The following is a 23,334-nucleotide window of genomic DNA, read 5'->3' as shown; positions in this document are numbered from 1 at the left end:
TCCTGATCTCAAGTGATCTGCCTGGTTTGGCCCCCCCAAAGTACTGGGATTACAGGTATGAGCCACTGCATCTGACCTGTTTTCATAGAGTTATAATGACTATTTGTTTGATTAACATTATAATGTGTATTAGGACATATGTCTTTAGATTGAATAATTTTTAAAAATGAGCTAGCTTCTCTCCATATTTTGCAAGTATAAAACCTCTCATTTAAAGACATTTCTCTAAGAGTCTTTGCCTAATGTTTACTCAATAAGTTTGTTAATTTATTATTTATATAGGTATGTATTTTCTGTGTATACTGAAAGATTTGTGAACATGTTTTGTATTTAAACGTTGTGATGTAAAATGTAATTATGTTATTTTATGGTTACATAATCAACTTCTTTAATTTTTTTTTCCCAGGAGGATAGCAAACAAGCTCAATTTTTAGCCTTGGCAGTAGTATACTTTATCTCTGTTCTTATGGTCTCCAAGTACAGAGACATTTTGGAACCCCAAAATGAAAGGCATAGCCAGTCATTTACGGAAACTGGCAGTGAAAATGGGAATGTATCACTCTCTGGTAAGTTTGCATTTTCTATTCCTTTGTACCAAATTTCAAATAAATGTTACTTACTTTTGATGGTTAAAATATTGATACTGGAATTTAAATCCATTTATGTGTAAATTAAGTGAGAGCATACATATATTTTTATTATTAACTAAATGTTTTGGCTTAAATATTGTGTAATTAATTGCAACTGGGATTTTTTTTTTTGTTCTTTAAATGAACCATCTAATTAAAGGTAAGTCAGAAAATGGTATCTTATACAAATAAAGAGTGGAAAAATTTTATTGACTTAATTTGCTGTGAAGAATCACTAACTCATATTCTCTTACAAGAGACAGACTTATTAACAAGTAACTGCAATAACTGGAGTTTTAAAAGTAGCTGCCAGTTATAAAAGTATAGTTAGTAAAGTAGCTGTTGCAGTTATAGAAGTAGCTGCCACCCAAAGGAGGCAATTTATTATTCACTCGACATTCATTCAATATCTACTGGATACTTGGGTATATATTCATGACTAAAACAAAACAAAAAAAAATATGTCCTTACGGAGCTTACATTCTAATGGGAGGAGATAAAAAATATGTACATGTTATAAGTAAATTGTATAGTATTTTAGAAGGTGGTAAAAGTGCTTAAAAAAAAAAAAGAAAAGAGAAAATAATAAGCAGGGTAAAAATATAAGGAATGACCAGGAGTTATTGGGTATGGATTTTTCTCTGAGGGAAATGAGAGCTCATTGGAGGGTTTTGAGTACAGGAGTTATAGTTTATGTTTTTAAAAGTACCTCTGGGCTGGGCATGGTGGCTCACACCAGTAATCCCAGCACTTTGGGAAGCTGAGGCAACTGGATCACGTGAGGTCAGGAGTTGGAGATCAGCCTGGTCAACATGGTAAAACCCTATCTCTACTAAAAATACAAAAAATTGGCCGGGCGTGGTGGTGGGTGCCTGTAATCCCAGCTACTTAGGAGGTTGAGGCAGGAGAATCGCTTGAACCCTTGAACCTGGGAGGCAGAGGTTGCAGTGAGCAGAGATCCCACCACAGCACTCCAGCCTGGGTGACAGAGTGAGACTCCATTTCCAAAAAAAAAAAAAAAAAAAAAAAAAAGTAACTCTATATCCTGTGTAGAGGATATAGAGGGCAAGGATAATCAGTGTCAGATACTGCTGTTTACTACCTTACCCTGCAGCTTAGTGGCTTAAGACCACAACCATTTTTATCTTTCTTACATGATTCCTTGAGTTATATTTGGATAGGGCACAGTGGGCATGGTTTATCCCTGTTTCAGATGTTGTTTGCTGGGTCTGGAAAATCTAAGATGACTTTTCTAATAGTGTATGTAGTGCCTCAGGTGGGATGGCTCCAAGAACTGAGACTGACTGACTAAAACAGCTGAGCTGGGATTATGTGTCTATAGCCTTGATACTTGTTCTCAAATGAATTCCTGGTTTCCTTCATTAGTTTGGAGAGCATCTCTGTCTCCATATCATCTCTCTACATGTTCTTTCCAGCAAGGTAGATCAGAAATAAGCCACACTTCTTACAGAGATGTTCAGAGATTCTGGGAATGCAAGAGCTACCAGACCTTCTTAAAATGCGGGCCAAGCACTGGCCCACTGCTGCTTTTGCCAGATCCTGTTGGTTATTGTCAGTCAAGTCTAGTCTAGATTCAAGGGCTTATCAAGGGATGAGTACCAGGAGACATGGGGCAGTAGGATTATTGAAACAACCCTCCTCCACAACCAGTTAGGAGGATATTGCAGTAATCAGTAATCCAGGCAAGAGGTTATGGTGGGATGGATTAGGTTGGCAACTAGAGATGGTAAGAGGCAGTCAGATTCTGGATATGTCTTAGTGGTAGAAAAAACAGAATTTTAAAACGTTAGGTGTGCGTTTTGTGAATGAAAAAGGTAGTCAAAAATGATTACAAGGTACAGTGGAGTAGATTAAAGGTGAAAGAGATTTTCAGGGAAAGATAAAAAGAGAAGAAATTCAGTTTTCAGCATGTTGAGTTTGAGATGTTTTTTAGACATGTAAGATAAGTTGTAGGGCAGCAGTTGTATTTAATAGTTTGATTTTTTTGGTGGGGGGTATAGTGGTATTTAAAACTTGGAGAATGAATGATATCACGAAGGGACCAAATGTAGATAGAGAACATAAGAGGAACAAGGACTGAGCCTTGTGTCCCTCCAGCTTAAGAAATCAGGGAGAAAAAGAGGTGAGAGATGTTAAAAAGGAACAATCAGTGAGGTAGTACAAGGAGAACAAAAAGAGAATGGTATCCTGCAAGCTGAGGAAAGGAAGCATTGTCTAGTTGGAGGGAATAATTAGCTGCTGCTGTTATGTGAAGTTCTGTTAGGACTGAAAACTGACCATTGGAGTTAGCAAGATGCAGATTTTTTGGTGACCTTGATAAGACCATTTTTGCAAGAATGGGTTGAAACCCTGATTAAAGGGAGTGAGAATTAAACAGAGAGAAAAGGAGGCATTCCTCGTTGAACTGGATTTTAAGGATCATTGAATTATTTATGCTTGTAGAAGAGGTAACAAGTTTTCCAGCTGCAGTAATCATGTTTGAGGTAGAGCTTTTTATTTTATCCTAAAGATTGTGGACTTGGGCCAGGCATGGTGGTGCATGCCTGTAATCCTAGCACTTTGGGAGGCCTAGGCTGGTAGATTGCTTGAGCTCAGGAGTTCGAGACTAGCCTGGGCAACATGGTGAAACCTCATCTCTACAAAAAAATAGAAAAATTAGCCAGATGTGTGGCACACACCTGTGGTCTCAGCTACTTGAGAGGCTTAGGTGGGAGGATAGCCTAGGATGTCAAGGCTGCAGTGAGCCTAGATCACAGCACTGTACTCCAGCCTGGGCAACAGACACACACACACACACACACAGATTGTAGACTTTTTCTTATAGGCCAATGACTTTCGACCTTGTATTGCTACCCATTACTTTAGGTAATTTTTGCAAGTATTTATTTATTTTATTATACCATGTCTCTTGATAATAGGTGTATCCACTCAGTACATTTTATAGAATATATAATTAGTTTTTGCTCTTTTAGAACATGATGTATTTCATAATTCAAAAGAGTAGATAGCTGTTAGGATTGAATATACCTTTTAAAAATTGGTTCTAAATTTTTGTTTATTTTTTCTGTTTCTGGGTGTGATATAGAAATCACACCAGCAGCATTCAGCACTTTAACTACGGCATCAGTGGAAGAATCTGAAAGCACATCATCTGCTCGAAGGAGGGACTCAGGCATTGGGGAAGAAACAGCCACTGGTTTAGGAAGCCATGTGGAAGTAACTCCTCACACAGCACCTCCTGGAGTCAGTGCAGGCCCAGATGCAATCAGCGAGGTGCTATCTACTCTTTCTTTAGAAGTCAATAAGTCTCCGGAAACCAAAAATGACAGAGGAAATGAGTTGGACACTAAGGCTACGCCGTCAGTTTCGGTTTCAAAAAATGTCAATGTGAAAGACATTCTCCGAAGCTTGGTTAACATACCAGCAGATGGAGTCACAGTGGATCCTGCCCTTCTGCCACCAGCCTGCCTTGGAGCCCTTGGTGATCTGTCTGTGGAACAACCTGTGCAGTTCAGATCTTTTGACAGGTACTGAAAATAGGTTTTCATTTTGGTATGTTTCTACATCTGACCCTTGAACAACATGGAGATTAGGGATGCTGACCCCCTGTGTAGCCAAAAATCTGCATATAACTTTCTACTCCCTCAGAACTTAACTTCCAATAGCTTATGTTGATCAGAAACTTTACTGATAACATAAACAGTTGATTCACACATATTTTGATTATTATATGTATTATATACTGTACTCTTACAGTAAAGTAAGCTAGAAAAAAAGAACATGTTATTAAGAAAATCATAAGAAAGGCCAGGTGCAGTGGCTCACATCTGTAATCCCAGCATTTTGGGAGGCTGAGGTGGGTGGATCACCTGAGGTCAGGAGTTCGAGACCAGCCTGACCAACATGGTGAAACCCAGTCTCTACTGAAAATACAAAAATTAACTGGGCATGGTGGCGTGTGCCTGTAATCCAGGCTACTCCGGAGGCTGAGGTAGGAGAATCGCTTGAACCTGGGAGGGGCGGAGGTTGCAATGAGCTGAGATCGCACCATTGCATTCTCACCTGGGCAACAAGAGCGAAACTCTGTCTAAAAAGAAAAAAATCATAAGAAGAAATATGTTACTGTTCATCAGGGGAAGCAAATCATCATAAAGATCTTCATCTTTCTTGTCTTCATGTTGAGTATGCTGAGGAGGAGGAAGAGAAGAGGTTGATTTTAGTATCTCAGAGGCAGCTGAGGTAGCAGAGGTGGAGAAAGTGAAAGGGAAAGCAGGACAGGCAGACACACTTGGTGTAAATTTACAGAAATGCTTTGTAATTTCTTTCTGACCTTTTTGCTTTTTTATTTGTCTAAACATATTTCTATGTGGTACAAACCCTTCTTTCACCATTTGCTTTAGTTTCAGTGCCTGTGTCATAGAAGGGTCCATGTCATAAAAGAAGTTAAAAGCAGTCTTGAATCATTAGAACCCTTCTGCCAGATTGTCTAATGTCAGTTCATTTTCTGGTACTGCTTCTTCTCTGTCTTCCTCATCTGATAGTGGTTTGGATATTCTTGTTTCCATCAAGTTGTTTTCCCTCTGTTGATCCCTCTGTTGTTGTGGTATCTGTTAGTTCTTCAATTTCTCCAGGATTCATATCTTGAAACCCTTCACCCCTCACCTTTTTGTCATATCTACAATCTCTCATGATTTCCTTCATTAGTTCTGTCAGAAATCCTGTGAAGTCATGCACAACACCTAGACACAGTCTTCTCTAGGAAGAATTTATTGTTTCAAACTTGATGGTTTCCACAGCTTTTTCTATAACAATGATCTTAAATGGTATAATCCTTCTAGACTTTTATGATGTTCTGTCAGGTTCTCTTCCATAGTGTTGACAGTTGTTTCCTAAGAATACCATGTGTAATGAACCATAAAGGTCCTTGTGACCTCCTGTTCTAGAGGTGGAATTAGAGAAATTGTGTTTGAGGGCAGTTAGACCACTTCAACACCCTCAGTGTTGAACTCATGAAGTTCTGGGTGGTTAGCGGCATTGTCCAATAGCAAAAGAACTTTAAAAGTTAATCTCTTACTGATAAGGTGATAAGGTACTTCCTGACTTTAAGGACAAAGTTTCAATGGAACCAGTCCAGAAAAAGGGTTCTCGTTGGCCAGGCCTTCTTGTACAACCAACAGAGTTGCAGCTGGTGTTTGTGTTTTCCTTTCATGGCTCAGGGGTTAGCAGCTTTATATTAATAGATAAGGGCAATCGTGATCATAAACCCAACTGCATTTGCACAAAACAGTATAGTTAGCCTATCTCTTCCTGCCATAAATCCTAGTGCTCACTTCTCTTCCTTGCTAATAAGTATCCTTTGTGGCTTCCCCCACCTACCCCAAATAAGTTACTTTTGTCTGCATTAAAAACCTGATCAGGCTGATCCTTTCTCCTCAATGTTTTTCTTAATGATGTCTAGGAACTCAGCTGCTGCCTCTTGGTTGGCAGAAGCTGCTTCTCCTGTTATCTCGATCATCCTTGCTGGCATTAAATTTAGCTTTAGATTCTTCTTTAAGTTGACATATAATGACTTCAGTTTTTCTCAAATCATGTTAGAGTCTATAGGTATGCCTTTCTTATAGCAATCCTGCATCCGCGTAAAAGCTGCATTTTCAGTGCAAGATAAAGATATTTCACAAAAAATGCATTTTTTTTTTCCCGCCTCCTGGTGTCACTGCAGTAACAACTTTGCCAACTTCCTTTTCTTTTGTTACAGTGGTCCTTATGCTGGATTAATTTCTTTGGAAATGGCAGGCAACCACAGCTGCAGACCTCAATCTACAGTACATATCAAGCAATTCAACTTTTCCTTATAATGTCATGACTTTTCCCTGCTCCTTGGGAGCATGTCCAGTATTGCTAGTGGCACTTTGTATGGGTCCCATTATGTTATTAAAGGTTTATAGTATTGCACTAAACATGATGAAAAATATGTGAGAACTCGGAGAGATCACTTTTGCTGTGATACACAGTTTACTGGAGAGGTGAACTTCCCAGTACTTTGGGAGGCTGAGGCGTGTGGATCATTTGAGGTCAGCATTTCCAGACTAGCCCGGCCAACATGGTGAAACCCCGTCTCTACTAAAAATACAAAAAGATTATCCAGGCATGGTGGCGGGTGCCTGTAATCCCAGGTATTTGGGAGGCTGAGGCAGGAGAATCGCTTGAACCTGGGAGGCGGAGGTTGCAGTGAGCCAAAATCGTGCCGTTGCACTCCAGTCTGGGCAACAAGAACAAAACTCCTCACCCCGTCCCCAAAAGAAAAGAGAGGAACTGTGTTCTCTGAGATGACTGGCATCACACAGCATTTTAAGTGATGCTCACAATACTGGAGCTCAATGCAATTGTGGCAGGAAGTAGCTATGAAGTTATTATAGTAGTACAGTATGGATTAATGTTAATTTTATACAGTTATGCTTTAATAATTGACATTTACATTGTTTACATTTCTTTTAACTGCAGATGGTACCATATAATATTTCTAAGTGTTTGTGTGTGTAAGTTTTGATATATTTTAACTTATTTTCATAACCTCTGAGATTTTTCATTTTATGAATTTCTTTTTTTCTTTTTGTCTGGATGCAGTGGCTCACACCTGTAATTCCAGCATTTTGTGGGGCTGAGGTGGGAAGATTTCTTGAGTCCAGGAATTTGAGACTAGCCCGGGCAACATGGTGAGATTTTAAAACAAAAAGATTAGCTGGGCATGGTGATGTGTGCCTGTAGTCTCAGCTACTCAGGAGGCTGAGGTGGGAGGATCACTGGAGCGCAAAGAGTTTGACACTACAGTGAGCTGTGTTCATGCCACTGCACTCCAGCCTGGGTGACAGAGTAAGACCCTGTCTAAAAAAAACTTTTTTAAAATTGATGCATAATGAGTGGAATTTATTCTGGGGATGCAAGAATGTCTGAACATACACAAATTGATCGATGTGAAACATCATATCAATAGGATGGAAGACAAAAGCCATATGATCATTTCAATTACTGCTGAAAAGCATTTGATAAAATTCACTATTTCTTCATGATAAAAACCCTCAAAAAACTGCATATAGAGGGAACATACCTCAACACAATAAAAAGCCATAAACAACAGATCCACAGCTAGTATCATTTGGAACAGAGAAAAACTTAAAGCCTTTTCTGTAAGATCTGGAATGAAACAAGGATGCCCACTTTCATTACTGTTATTCAACATAGTACTGGAGGTCCTAGGTAAAGCAATCAGACGAGAAAGAAAGGGCATTTAAATTGGAAATGAAGAAGTCAGTTGTTTGCAGATGATATGATGTTATATTTAGAAAAACCTAAAGAGTCCGTAAAAAAGTATTATAACTGATAAATTCAGTACAGTTGCATGACAAAAATCGGTATCATTTCTATATGCTAACAGTGAACAATCTGAAAAAGAGATCAAGAAAGCAATCCAATTTACAATAGCTATAAGTAAAATACCTAGGAATAAACAGCCAAAGAAGTGAAAGATCCCTCAGTGACAGCTATAAAACATTGATGCAAGAAACTAAAAAGGACCCCCAAAATGAAAGATATTTCATGTTCATGGATTGGAAGAATTAGTAGTGTTAAAATGTTCATGCTACCCAAAGCGATCTACAGATTCAATGCAATCTATATAAAAATACCAATGACATTCTTCACAGAAATAGAAAAAATATTGCTAGAAACGATATGGAACCACAGAGACTCAGAATAGCCAAAGCCATCCTGAGCAAAGAGAACAAAATTTCAAATTATACTACAGAGCCGTGGTAACCAAAACAGCATGATACTCTCATAAAAACAGATACATAGACCAATGGAACAGAATAGAGAACTCAAATAAATCCACACATCTACAAGTGAACTCATTTTTGACAAAGTTGCCAAGAACATGCAGTGGGGGAAAGGACAGTCTTCTCAGTGGTACTGAGTAAATTGTATGTCCATATGCAGAAGAATGAATACCTTTATCTCTTGCTACATACAAAAATCAGTTCAAAATGGATTAAATATTTAAATCTATGACCTGAAACTATGAAGCTACTGAAAGAAATCATTGGAAAAACTCTTCAGGACATTAATCTGGGCAGATTTCTTGAGTAATACCCCAAAAGCACAGGCAGTGAAAGCAAACATGGACAGATGAGATCACATCAAGCTACAGAACTTATGCATAGCAGAGAAAACAATCAACAGATTGAAGAGACAACCCACAGACTGGGGATTATATAATAACCTTATATATTCTGGTTAACTGACAAGGGTTTTAATAACCAGAATATATAAGGGACTCAACCAACTCTATAGGAAGAGATGTATTAATAATAATTTAAAAATATTACTAAATTTTAAATGATTTATCATTTAATGTTTAAATGATAACTTTAAAATTTATTACTAAATTTTAAATTAAATGATAACTTTAAAAATTTAATTAAAATGATAAATGATAACTTTAAAATGATGACTATTGGGCTAAAGATCTCAATAGACATTTCTCAAAGAAGACATACAAATGTCAAACGATTTTATGACAAGGTGCTCAACATCATTGATCAGAGAAATGCAAATCAAAGCAATGAGATATCATCTCACTCCAGTTAAAATCGCTTATATCCAAATGATAAGCAGTAACAAATGTTGGCAAGGATGTGGAGATAACCTTCATATACTGTTGGTGAGAGTATGAATTACTACGACCACTATGGGAAACAGTTTGGAGGTTCCCGAGACAACTAAAAATAGAACTAGTATGCGTTTCAGCAATTTCACTGCTAGGTATATACCCCAAAGCAAGGAACTCCGTTTATTGAAGAGATATCTGCACTCCCATGTTTATTGCAGCACCGTTCAAAATAGCCATGATTTGGAAGCAACTAAGTATCTATGAACAGATGAATGGATAAAGAAAATATGGTGTATATATACAGAATGGAATACTATTCAGTCATAAAAAATAATGAGGTCTTGTCATTTGCAACATGAATGGAAGTAGAGAACATCATTATATTAAGTGAAATAAGCCAGGCACAGAAAGACAAACTTCACATATTCTCATTCATTTTTGGGAGCTGAAAATTAAAACAGTTGAACTCCTGGAAATAGAGGGTAGAATGAGGGTTACCAAAGGCTAGAAAGGGTACTATAGACTAGGAGGGAAGTCGACATGGTTAATGGGTACAAAAATATAGTTAGATAGAATCAATAATATCTATTTTTTTTAGCACAACAGGGTGATTATAGTCAATGATAATTTACTATTCAGTTAAAAAATAACTAAAAGAGTATAATTGGAATGTTTGTAGCACAAAGAAATAACTGCTTGAGGTGATGGATACCCCATTTACTGTGATATGATTATGATTGCATGCCTGTATCAAAATATTAAATGTACCCCATAAATATATACACCTACTATGTACTCATGAGATTAAAAAGAAATGAGTGATATAATTTCCCTCAATTAAATTAGAGAGATTTTAAAAAAAATCACAGCTGTTATTTATGAGGATATGAAGAAACTTTTTTTTTTTTTTGCTGTTGAGAGTGCGTATTGCTACAGTTTATTGGAAGTAAATTGGCATGTTAATTAAAAATTAAAATATATAAACTTACTTCCACTCTGGAAGTTCATACAGAAGTAATAACCAAGTATAAAATGTTTTCTGCAGGTGGAATTGCCTATTTTAGTCTGTGAAGTTCTATCCTAAATGCATTTAGAATGGATAGATAACTATCTTTATTCCTTCTTTAAAGATGTAGAAACTCAGTCACAGAGAAGTTAAGTAATAGCTTATGGCCTTATTACTATTAAATGGTGACACTAAAAGACCTGTCTCTTTTGAATGATTTACCTTGCTGCATTTTATAGCAAAATTGTTTTATAATAGTGGAAAGTTGGTTTTTATAGCTGCCAATCTATAAATGATTGGTTACATGTATTATTTTTGAAAAACCTAGTAAATATTATGCAGTCATTAAAGAGTAAAAGAGCACTGTATAGAATGATACTGAAGACATATATTTTTAAATGGAAAAAGCTGTGTCTGGTATAATTTGGAATTTGCTATTCTTTTTTTTTTGAGGTGGTCTCACTTTGTCACCCAGGTTGAAGTGCAGTGGTGTGATGTTGGCTCACTGCAACCTCGCCTCCTAGGTTTAAGCGATTCTCGTGCCTCAGCCTCCAGAGTAGCTGTGATTACCAGTGTGTGCCGCCATGCCTAGCTAGTTTTTGTATTTTTAGTAGAGACGGGGTTTTGCCATGTTGGCCAGACTGGTCTCAAACTCCTGGCCTCAAGTGATCCAAAGTGTTGGGATTACAGGCATGAGTCACTGCACCTGGCCTCAATTTTTATTTATTTATTTTATTTTTGAGACAGTGTCTTGCTCTGCCCCCCAGGCTGGAGTGCAGTGGCAGTCATAGCTCACTGTAGCCTCAAACTCGTGGGATCAAGGGATCGTTCTTCCTCAGTCCCCTGAGTAGCTGGGACCAACATGTCCAGCTATTTACATTTTTTTTTTTTTTTTTTTTTTGAGACGGAGTCTGGCTCTGTCGCCCGGGCTGGAGTGCAGTGGCCGGATCTCAGCTCACTGCAAGCTCCGCCCCCCGGTTTTACGCCATTCTCCTGCCTCAGCCTCCCGAGTAGCTGGGACTACAGGCGCCCGTATTTTTTGGTAGAGACGGGGTTTCACCGTGTTCGCCAGGATGGTCTCGATCTCCTGACCTAGTGATCCCAAACTCGTGGGATCAAGGGATCGTTCTTCCTCAGTCCCCTGAGTAGCTGGGACCAACATGTCCAGCTATTTACATTTGTTTTTGTAGAGATGAGGTGTTGCTGTGTTGCCCAGGCTGGTCCTGAACTCCTGGCTTCAAGCGATCCAGCTGCATTGCCCTCCCAAAGCATTGGGATTCCAGGCGTGAGCCACTGTGCCCTGTCTATTCTCAATTTTTACAATTTATTTAGATTTGTTCGTGTTAGATTGAGTACTCAAAAATATGTGAGGCTATACTTTTAAATTTAATATATGTTATTAATATAGTTACATTGTTTACTAATGATCCAAATTTTATATATTTTAGCATTTATTTCTTTTTTAAATATCATAGAAATTAAATTTGTGCCTTACTGATGTCTTCAGTGAGTAGATCATGAACATATTTAGGAAATCATGCTTAGGCATAATACATTTTAAGGGGTTTATTGAAGTAGAAAACAACAGATAATTTTGATGGTAGCAATTTCCAGGATGTTCTGCAGAATTTGACATGTCTGGTATTCATTTAACAGTCTCTGATGGCAAGGAGACTGCTCTGTTTTTTACCTCCCTTGTTTTTTCTTGGTTAGAGGCACCTTTTTAGAAACTTTCATGCTGCCATGGGCTAGTGGAATATCTTTGGGAATTTCAAAGCATCCCTCTGATCATGTATTTATCTCAGGAATGCTATGTCAGAAATCACAACTCTCCTCATATCTTAAGTATTATCAACTTCCAAGGAATAGCTGGAAAGTTTAGAGTAACAGCTACATGAATAAAACCTTGCTGAAAGGCTGCCAGGTTGTGGGCCTTTGTGAATGCAAAGGTGTTTGTGTTCATTCCCATGCCAAAATTCTTGCTCTTATCTAATTTGAAGATCCTCTCTGATGATTAGTGAATGCCAGGAATTTATCTTGATAAAGTTCAAGGACTGGTCTGGCTTTTCAACTGGATCCTTAGGGACTAAAGTGGTAGGCTGAAATGCTCTTTTTTCCTTTAGTGAACTATTTGTATGTTAAATAAAATAGCATTTGTGTGAGGGTTTGTGATATTTGAAACTGATATGATACTGAAATGGAACTTCTCAACTTTATTGATCTGGAAGGCATTGTTACTATTTGCCTATTGCCAGTAAATTAAAAGAAACTTTGAAATGAGTATCCCTTGTTCAGGGGAAAGAAAAAATCCAGCAACAGTATTTTCATTTGTTCTGTGTGAGACTTTAGGAAAATTACTTCTTTCTCATTCATAAAATTAGCATAATAATATGTAGTACTAACCTCAAAGGTTGTCATAAATATAAATATGGTAATTTGTGTATGTTCTTAAGCACGGTGCCCCACAAATATTAAGTATTCATAGTGAGTTCATAAAGAAAAAAATGATAATAACAATTTTTATCTCTTCAGTATTTGGTTTATAATTGACAATTTGGGAAACTAGCTTGCATAATTGGTTGTCTGTCTTTCAAATTCCTTATGCTAAAAAGTTTGAAGCACTTTCTGCTAAAATTGATGTAGATATAAAAAAATTCCAATAATTGTTCTTAAACATTAAAAAAGATTTCAATTTGTTTCTTAAATAGAAACCTGAGCTGTAGCCTGAGAAAGGTGCCAGAAATATCCCTAGCACATTGCCTGTCATGTAAAGTCTCAGTTTTGTCAAATGCATGTTGCATTTTCTCTGTGTTTTCCAATGCATCGTATAAAAAGATAATATTAAATGCTTAGCTTTTGCATGATAAATCTTAACTATTGGTAAATTTAAAATTCTAGATTATTTCTGTAAACTGTAGAACATGCTTTACTAATTTAGATTTATACTTATATTTAACAAGATAAACACGATAAAGATCTCCTCTGTTGAAGATTTTAGTCTTTTACACTGAAACTTTATAATAATAATGACAATGATTGGTAAAGACAATGAAAATATTTCAAAATCTACCTACTGCTTAATATCCTTTTAATGGGATCATTGTAACTTTGATTTTTCTTTGTTTCTGTATAGCCTTAAGCTGCAGCAGTATTGTGTTAATTCCTTAGAACTGATTTGAATCAATCAGTGAATTTGGAAATTGATGAATTTTGTTTCTCTATTATGAACTAATTATGTAGCTATGTGAAAGAATGCAGCTTTTAAAAATTTATGAGCAGATATATTTTTGTGATTTTATGGTAGTATATAAATAATTTTATATGCTAGAGATCTTTATTACTGTTGCTTATAGATGATTCTAAAATTATGTTTAAATGTTAATATGATTGTGGTGATAATTGTACAACTTTGTGAGCATACTAAAAATCTCTTAATTGTCTATTTTTAGTGAATTAAATGGTATGTGAATTATATCTCAAAAGTTTTAAGAAAGGTCAACATGGGGAAACGGTTCAAATTCAAGGCTCTGGTGTTAGATAAACCTAGATTTGCATGGTAGTTCTACTATTTACTTTGGTTATTACGTTACCTTTCTGAGGTTTAGATTTAAAATTTCTAAAAATTGAATTAATACGTACCTTAGGATTGTTTTGAAAATTGAATAATAATTCTTGGCATATTGTCAGTGCTTCATTTATCTTACCTGCTATTAGAATTTATAATTTTATATTACCTAACAAGCAAGCAGGATTAAGAAGAAGGCATCTTGGCAGAGGAGGCGTATATACAAAGGGTTGGAGTTGTGAAATGACACAACACACTTAGCAACCGTAAGAGCGTGTTGAAGAAGTGTGTGAGGAACATGTAAAATATAGATTCATGTAGAAAGCCGTACTTCTGATCTGTCATTCCTGACAATAGGTGAAAGATCCTGGACAATAAATATTTCCTGAACTGAATAAAAGAATAAGACCTTATTTGTGACTGAGACATTAACAGCAAGAGGATGAAGGATTAGAAATGAAGTTGAGTTCCTTTGTTGAGTTTAATTAGCCATGTCATCTTGAATAAATAGGGATTGTGCATATTTGGAACAGCTGTAGTAAATTCTGTTCTGTTACCAGTTTTCCAGTGTTTTATTATGAAAATGTTCAGGCAAACAGAAAAGTTGAAAGAGTTGTACAGTGAAAACCTGTAGACCCATCACTGAGATTCAACAATTAGCTTTTAACTCTGTTTGCTTCACCATGTATCCATCAATCAATCTTATTTTTGTAATGTACTTCAAAATTGTAGATATCAGTTCACTTCACTCTTAAAACACAACGTATTTTGCTTTGTGTGTGTGTTTTAAAAAATAACTACAAAATGTATTATTAAAATATTGGAATTACATAATTTTCACTTTTGAATGCTTGTATTGGGATCAAGTACCTAAGTTACTTTGTTTAGACGCTGAATACTTTAAAGCTGTTAAGGGAATACTTGAAGCTTGCAGTTATAGTACTGTCAACAAAAGATGTGATTAAATAAATGTGATTAAATAAATATTTCAGCTAGCATGCAGCTAACTGGAGATCGATACCATTTTTTTAATCTAAAATTTACATACCATGAAAGACACAAGTCTTAAGTATACCGTTTGATGAGTTTTGACAAATTTATACATTTGTGTAACCCCAGGTCCCCATCATGATATCATTGGTCTTGAAAGTTCTCTTTCCCAGCCAATTCTGGTTCCTATCCCCCAGAGGCAATTATTAATTCTGATTTTGTGTACCATACATTAGTTTTGCTTGTTCTAGACATACATGTTAAAAAAAAAAAAAACCAACCCATAAAGTATATACTCCTTAGTATAAGGCTTCATTCAACATAATGCTTTTGAGATTCATCCATGTTGTTTGTTACCTTTTCATTTCATTCATCAGTAGTTTGTTACCTTTTATTGCTGAATAATATTCCATTCCAGAAGCATAGCACCATTTAAAATTTTCTATATCTGCATAAAGGACATTTGGGCTATTTCCAGCTTTTGCCAATTATAAATAAAGCCTATATGAACATTATTGTATACATATTTTGTGGACATAAGCTTTCTTGAGGAAATTCCTAGAAGTGGAAATGTTGAGTCATAGCATACATAGGTATATATCTTATATTTTGATTATAGAAAAAGCAATTGCACTTTTCTAAGTGTTCCTTTCTGTTGCTCCATTCAGTTCCTACTTATTGTATGAGTAAACTAGATCTTGCTGGTTCTTTCTTTTGTGAACAAATGTGAAAGTAAATTCTTCATATTTCTCCTCCCTCCCCTGCACAGACATTGCTAGAAGACAGTGATTTTCTTAAGCAGTAGGTTTGAAATTTCTCCTTCCAGTAGGAAATACTACAAATTACATTTCGTATTGTTTTTGAAGGTACCACTAACACACCCGTACACACACACATATTCATGCGCGCATGCACACACACACACACGTCATATCTACTCCCCCTTAAGTCAATAATCTTCATCTGATATAAGCTGCCATGATTTAAGCACACCATTTTGGATTGGGGGCTCAGGTGGCTGTTGCTTCTATTTTTTAGTGTATAGTTAACATTGGCAGTCACCCTTATAATGATGTGACACCAGCTACCCTCAAGTACATTGAATAAGCCATGCCTAGCACAAGAGAACTTGATTTAATTGGCAACAGTGTTTGCCCTCGCATGATAGGCACTGAAGTAAAACGAAACCTATTTTGCTTTGTGTGTGTGTTTTTAAAAATAACTACAAAAATGTATTATTAAAATATTGGAATTACATAATTTTCACTTTTGAATGCATGTATTGGGATCAAGTACCTAAGTTACTTTGTTTAGAAGCTGAATACTTTAAAGCTATTAAGGGAATACTTGAAGCTTGCCGTTATAGTACTGTCAACAAAGGATGTGATTAAATAAATTGAATGTTGAAGACTTTAGGCTTATACTTAACACCAGGTAATTAAAAGTAAGCACTGCTGTGGGAGTGCATTATATATCAGCTGTCCTCTTTACCTCATTAACTGAGTTTTTGCATGTTTACAGAGCCAACTTCAATTAAAAATGCCTTTTAAGTTATGACTAACAAGGTCTTTTAGTTACTGTTTGGTATAAAGTATTACTTTTTAATTGAAATTGGTATATCATAAATACCTCCCTTTGAATAATGTACAAGATAAAGAACTTTGATTATTTGATATTTTTGCATATGGTTTTTATTCCTATGCATTACTTTTTTGTATATTATCAAAAGATATATAAACTTTGGGGTTTAAAAATGAAAAACTGGGTTGTATACATGTTAGCAAATTGCTTATATCTACTTTTTTTTAAAGCTTATAAGATTTCTAAGGTTTTATTATTTCAGATTAGCAGCGCTTTACAATTCTTGTGGAAATGTTGAATTTTCTGCTTTAATTCTTTTGGTTATATTTTATTTGTTAGATAATTAAAGATAATCCTAAATTTTAAAAATACTATGTGGTAAATATAAGTTTAAATGTTAAAATGGATTGTTATATTTTCATAGTGAAATGCAGATAAAAATGGACAGTATTGAAGAGATTTCACGTTGGGTGAAAAGTCTAAATTGTACATCAAATTGAAACAAGAAAATTAGAAAAATAAGTTAGCTACCTAATTTCTGTTTTGAAATTCATGTAATTAATTCAAGAGATCAATTTGTATCTTTCAATCTGTTTACTTTCTTTATTACAGAAGTGTCATTGTTGCAGCAAAAAAATCAGCAGTCTCACCTTCCACCTTTACTACAAGCATACCTACCAATGCTGTCAGTGTGGTTTCCTCAGCAGATTCAGCCCAAGCCTCAGATGTGGGAGGAGAATCACCAGGTGAGCTAGTTATCAGTGATTTCAACAAAAATGTTTTTACATCTCATTTTAGCAAAGCTTAGGATTTTTGATTAACTTAAAATTTGGGGGCACATTAGAAACCATTGTGCTTTTATCCTGTTGATTGTTTACTACTTTTCTGAATAAATTTGAGTAAAATTAAAGGAACTTAAGTCGAGGATTTCAGAATTTTCTCCACTCAAACCTAATATTGTGTGGTAGATTAGATGCTGCTAGTTGGGTAGATGAGTGCATGGATGAATGATAGATTCATAAAAATACTTTTTTCCTTTGTTTTCTTTCCCTGCACTTAAGAAGATGTATATTGATAGTGGCCTAAATTAGAAAGTCTTGTTGACATGTAATCTTTTAATATGGTTACTGGTTGTCAAATATTTATATAGTATCCAATACTTTGTTTTTTTGGCATTTTTTTTGAATTAGAGGCTTGGAAAGAAATGCTGCTCTGAAGTGTAGCATCATTCTAACAATGGTCATACTGGTTCAGTTCCTCCTATGGCAATTTTATTTTTGTCCATCTCTCCTTCTATATTCTTTCCATGTCTAAAATCATATATGTGGATAAAGAATTATTTCCATGTATAAAAGCATATATATGGATGCAAGATTCTATACGATGATGGGAAGCTTTGTGGTGATACGGGGTAAACTTGAAGAATGTGCAGTATTAAAATGACCAAGTATAACAAAGGGGATGTTACTGTATCAGTGGTTTTCTTCTGGATATTTTGATGTTTCTTAAGGTTAATAACAAGATATTGTACCCACCAAAACATTCATCTTAAGATCCTAGGTTGAGATTGATGAAAAATAAAGAAATTTTGAAGGAATGGCCTGGTGGATTATATTGAGAACAGAAATAATGCTGGTACTTCTTTTGGGATATCTCAGGCCAGGGTTTGCCTTCTGTTCTGCTGTTCTACCTTTATTTAGCAAATTAGCGTATCTTGGAGAGTTTTTTTCCAAACTTGATATTGCTACTGTCCAGTAGCTGGGAACTTTTTTCCTTGATGTGTACTATGTAATCATGTATCCTAGAAACAAATACTATGTTTATTTCTTTTGTCTTCTCTCTTTTTTTTATTTGTTATTGTACTTGTGTTAACAAAAAATATATTTTATCAGAAGTTTTAAGCCTGTTTAATTTTTTACAAATTTTATAGTACTTAGTGATAAGAGAAAATGTTCAGTAGGTTAAGTAAAAGAAAGTTATATGCAATTCTTTACGTACCATATAATTACAACCAAGTGACTTATCTACCTTTTTTACATGATAAAAGCAAGAAAGTGTATTATGAAGTCATTTGGCTCTGCATGAAGTTGGGCTACTGACAGTTTTGATTTTCGATATTTACTTTAGGTAGTATTTCTAAAATTTAATTAATAGTCTGGTATTATTTTTATTCTTAGGAAAATTAGTAATTAGAATTTTTTTTTCTACTTTGAAACCAAAAGCTGCAATTGTATCAGAGTTTTGTCTGCCTTGCTTTTTATTTTATAATTTTTTTCAAAAATTGATAGACTTTTTTATATCACTTTTAAGTTTACAGGAAAATTGAGTTTGAAGTACAGAGAATACTCAAATACCCTCTCATTCTCTCCCTCGCTGGTTTCCCCTGGCCCGGTGAGAATTACAAAGGAAAATGGACATGAAACTCTAGCAAATTTTTCATCTTTATTGTTTCATTATACTCTGATGCCTCTTTTTTTTTTTTCCCCCTTTGGAGAAGAAATAATTTGGTAATTCATTTGGAGCTGGGTATGCACATTTCCGCTTCTCCACCCCCATCCAAAGTCCTTTAAAAAAAAGAATCAACTGTGGTTTTTCTAGAGTAGTCCCTTTTGTGAAAAATGCAATGGTTATTAGTATCTATGAAATGATTTACATGCCATCTTTTAAATTCAGTTATAGTAAATTTTTCAGTAACATCCCAAATCAAACGTGATTTCAGAAATTCAAAGTACACTGAGTAAAATATTTTCTCATACTGCCCTCTAGTTTCAGTTTAGGGAACAGAGTAAATAGGACCCTTTGATTGCTTTTAAGCCTATTCTTTAAAATTTAAGTCATGGAGTTTTCAGAAGAGATAAACAGCTGAGACATATGGGTAATATTTTACATGTAGCAGTATTATACATTTCTCTCTGAAGCCATTGCATTTTTTCCAGTAAATTTATTGTAATTTAAAATACTCACTTTGAAAAACCGTATGCAGAATTACAAGACACTTTGCTATCTTGAAGACTGTTGTATTTATTGGCAAAATCTACAAAACCCTGTACCATTGATCCAGCTCATAATGTATCTTATTTTTCTGTTGCTTAAATTTTGTATGCTTTTTGATGGAGTTTCTCAAATGGTTACCAATTCTTTTTTCCATCTTGAACTAGAATTTTAAACTTTTTTTCCCCCCAACCCCACCCCCATTTTAAAAAAATAGTTATTCCTTTTTCAGTTATTTCAAGTCTTCCTTGTGATTATGGTCTTTCTGTTTACCATTTATTTTGGTTTCCACATCTGACTCTTCTTTCTCCTCTTTCACTGTGCTCTTGTTACTGTCATATGGGTTCTCCATTTCAGTGTATTGCTTCTGTTTTATTCCGTTAATTGATGCCATGAACATTACTGCCTTGATAAGAAAAATCTAACCTAATCTAGTGTTTTTAGTTGTCCTGCTTGTTACTCTTCTACCGCCCCACTTTACATACTTTTGCCTACTATACTTGCCCTTGCACTTGTTAAGTACTCATTTCCATATGGAATCCACCCCAACCCCCCAAATAGTTCTTTCTCCCTTGTCAATATTTTTTTTAACTGATACATTTTTGTTTTCTTTTTGGTGGGTCTCTTGATTTAAGTTATTTGCCATTAAAAGAAGTAGATAAATATATAGACGGTTCCAACCTAACAATTTTTTGACTTTATAATGGTGTGAAAGCAATACACATTCAGTAAAAATTGTACATCAAGTTTTCTGTATGACCATTCTATTTTTCACTTTCAGTACAGTATTTAGTAAATTATGTGATATATCCAATACCTTATTATAAAATAGGCTTTGTGTTAAATGCATTTGTGACCTAGAATATAGATGCTTCTTGACTTATGATGGGGTTACATCATGATAAACCATTGTAAGTTGAAAATATCGAAAATTGAAAATGCATTTAATGCATCTAACCTACCAAACAGCATAGATTAATCCACCCTATCTTAAATGTGCTCAGAACACTTACATTATCCTACAGTTGGGCAAAAAATTTACTTGATAGAAAATACGAGGTTTCTGCTATGACACTCATATTTTCTGTTATATATTCACATGATACCTTCAAGGAAATTCCCATTTGTGGATATTTGGAAATTTTGATATTAAAATGGGACACATTTTACATGCGGTACAATTAAAGAGAAACTAAGATAGATACTAATCACAGAAACAGTTAACACTTGCCAGGTTTATATGAGGTCAAAGCTTTTTCTATGAAAATATTATCACTGAAATAATTTTATAACCCATAGAAATTGATAATTTGTTTGCAGTTTGAAATAATACACATTATTAAGACTATAATTAACATACAAAACTTTTTTGGTGTACAAATTTCAAATTTTAATTTGAATAGCATACCTTGGCTTATGCAGCATTTTATCAACCAAAAGGACTAGTCTAAGAGCAACAATTGTATCTTCTAATTAATAAGTATTAAAAGATATTCATCAGAGGATAAGACATATCCTTTATTGCATGTTTTCTAAGAAAATAAAAGCAAAATTGATTTTAGTAAATATATCAAAATCTGGAAATTTTATAGTCATCAGCACAGATTTGATTACCTAGAATACAGTATCCTTTCTTTTTTCTTTTTTCTTTTTTCTTTTTTTAAATTGAGACAGGGTCTTTCTCTGTTTCTCAGTCTGGAGTGCAGTGGCACAGTTATAGATCACTAAGCCTTGAACTCCTGGGCTTGAGTGATCCTCCTGCTTCAGCTTCCCAGGTAGCCAGAATTACAGGTGTGTGTCTCCATTCCTGGCTAATTTTAAAATTTTTGTAGAGACAGGGTCTTGCTCTATTGCCCAGACAAGCCTTGAAATCCTGGCTTCAAGTGATCCTTCCATCTTCACCCAGTATCCCTTCTTGTATGTTAAAATATTATTACTCTTTTTCCAATATGCTGTTTCTCTGTACTGCAAAGCATACATGAATAAATCAAAATTGAAACTAGCTCAATAAAGGAACTAAGTATACTGTTCACTAATTTATATGCCTGGTGTTTGCTACTTTGCAAAATTTAGTAATTCTACCACTTACTAGAATATTAGACAGTATCTGTTTATCAGAGCCATATACATTATTAATTAGTACTTTTTTAATATTAGGGAAATATTTGAGTCATAACCATATTTCCTTTGTGTAAGATTTGGGCCAATAGGCTTATTTTTATTCATTCAGTAGGATTTATTTAATTAGTTTTTACTGGGCATATAGATGATCCCTGACTGAATTTACTGGTTCAGAAAAGAGAGAGAGAAATGCAGTGTTAATGTGTTTAGGGGTTAAAAAATTGGCATTTGTTTTAATGATTCTTTATTGCAAGGGACATTAGTTATTTAGACCCGCAGGGACCTTAAATAAACAATTGCCTACTCCCCAGATAGATGCTAGACAGATGATATATTTGCGTTTTCCTTTTTGTCCTTTTGAATGTCTGGAAAACTGTCAGTTTGAAGGAGCCAGTTTATCAGTGCTAGGATAAGGAAAAGATAAGTGAGTATCATTCCACATGTTGGAGGTAGCTTCTGCATTTATATATTTGTGATCATTTGCTGGAAATATTTAATGATAATTTAATTTAAAACAAATTGATTGAAAGTTTTTATTTTTATCTGAGTTGAAAAAATACAGAATGTGTTTGGATGTTACATTTTTTTCCCAGCAGGAATGGAGAACAACGTAGTGTGAAATTACTGATGTATTTAGTTTATTCTTTCATGTGATTTTTTTCTTATAACTTTTGCTGGTTAATTTATTATCCTTGTTGGTAAAGTGTCTTCTTATGACTTAAGACACTTTGTAAAAAAACTCTTTCTGCTGTATTCTTTTTTAGAATTGAAAATTGGCATTACTTCTAGGGTAGTGTGAGGAAATAATTTTTGTTACTGCTTTATTTAGAAGCAACAATGTTGCTTTTCTTTTTCACATTTCTAATATGCATTTCTCATTAAAATTTGTATCATTTACAACAGTGGGCAGGGTGTGGTGATTTACACCTGTAGTCTCAGCACTTTGAGAGGCTAGGGTGGAAGGATCACCTGAAGCCAGGAGTTCAAGGCTAGCTTGGGTAACTTTTCACTTCAAGGAATTAAAAAATTAGCTGAACGCGGTGGTACATGCAAATAATCTCACCTACTCAGAAGGCTGAGGCAGGAGGATCACTTGAGTCCAGGAATTCAGGACTGTGGTGAGCTGTGATCACACCAGTACACTCCAGCCTGGGCAACGGAGCAAGACCTCATCTCTTAAAACAAAAAACAAACAAAAAAACCCCACAATAAACCAGTTAACACAATAAAGGCTAATTTTGCCTAAAGCCTCATACATACATTCCCCGCCCCCCCTTTTTTTCCCCCTAAAGCCTCATACATACCTTTTTTGGGGAGGGATTTATTTTTTCCATTTCTACTTTTAAGTAAATGGGACCTTTTGTGTTCCTTTGTATTAGTGTCAGAAAAGCTCAAGAAAATCCATCAATAATGCTAATAGAGAAAATGTCTGATACATTGCAATAAAAAATGGTCTTCAGGCCAGGCACAGTGGCTCACGCGTGTAATCCCAGCACTTTGGGAGGCCAAGGCAGGTGGATCACGAGGTCAGGAGATCAAGACCATCCTGGCTAACATGGTGAAACCCCGTCTCTACTAAAAATACAAAAAATTAGCTGGGTGTGGTGGTGGGCGCCTGTAGTCCCAGCTACTCAGGAGGCTGAGGCAGGAGAATGGCGTGAACCCGGGAGGCGGAGGTTGCAGTGAGTCGAGATCGCACCACTGCACTCCAGCCTGGGAGACAGCGAGACTCCATCTCAAAAAAAAAAAAAAAAAAAAAAAAAGG

At 35.3% G+C, this 23,334-nt stretch overlaps 1 protein-coding gene across 5 annotated transcripts in view; it reads left to right on the top strand.

The window, feature by feature from the left end:
* Positions 1-23,334, top strand: part of LRBA (LPS responsive beige-like anchor protein) — a 766,998-nt gene that overhangs the window by 178,234 nt on the left and 565,430 nt on the right. For all 5 annotated transcript variants that reach the window (XM_028848808.2, XM_028848811.2, XM_028848807.2 and 2 more), the window contains exons 29-31: positions 407-566; positions 3,736-4,177; positions 17,070-17,203. In XM_028848808.2, the coding sequence (XP_028704641.1) occupies positions 407-566; positions 3,736-4,177; positions 17,070-17,203 (736 nt within the window). The remainder of the gene's footprint in view (positions 1-406; positions 567-3,735; positions 4,178-17,069; positions 17,204-23,334) is intronic.

The sequence above is a fragment of the Macaca mulatta genome, chromosome 5 (assembly GCF_049350105.2).
Source record: "Macaca mulatta isolate MMU2019108-1 chromosome 5, T2T-MMU8v2.0, whole genome shotgun sequence".
In the NCBI taxonomy this organism is placed as follows: Eukaryota; Metazoa; Chordata; class Mammalia; order Primates; family Cercopithecidae; genus Macaca; species Macaca mulatta.
The sequence above is the reverse complement of the archived record's forward strand: the minus strand, read 5'-3'. Positions and strand labels throughout refer to the sequence as shown.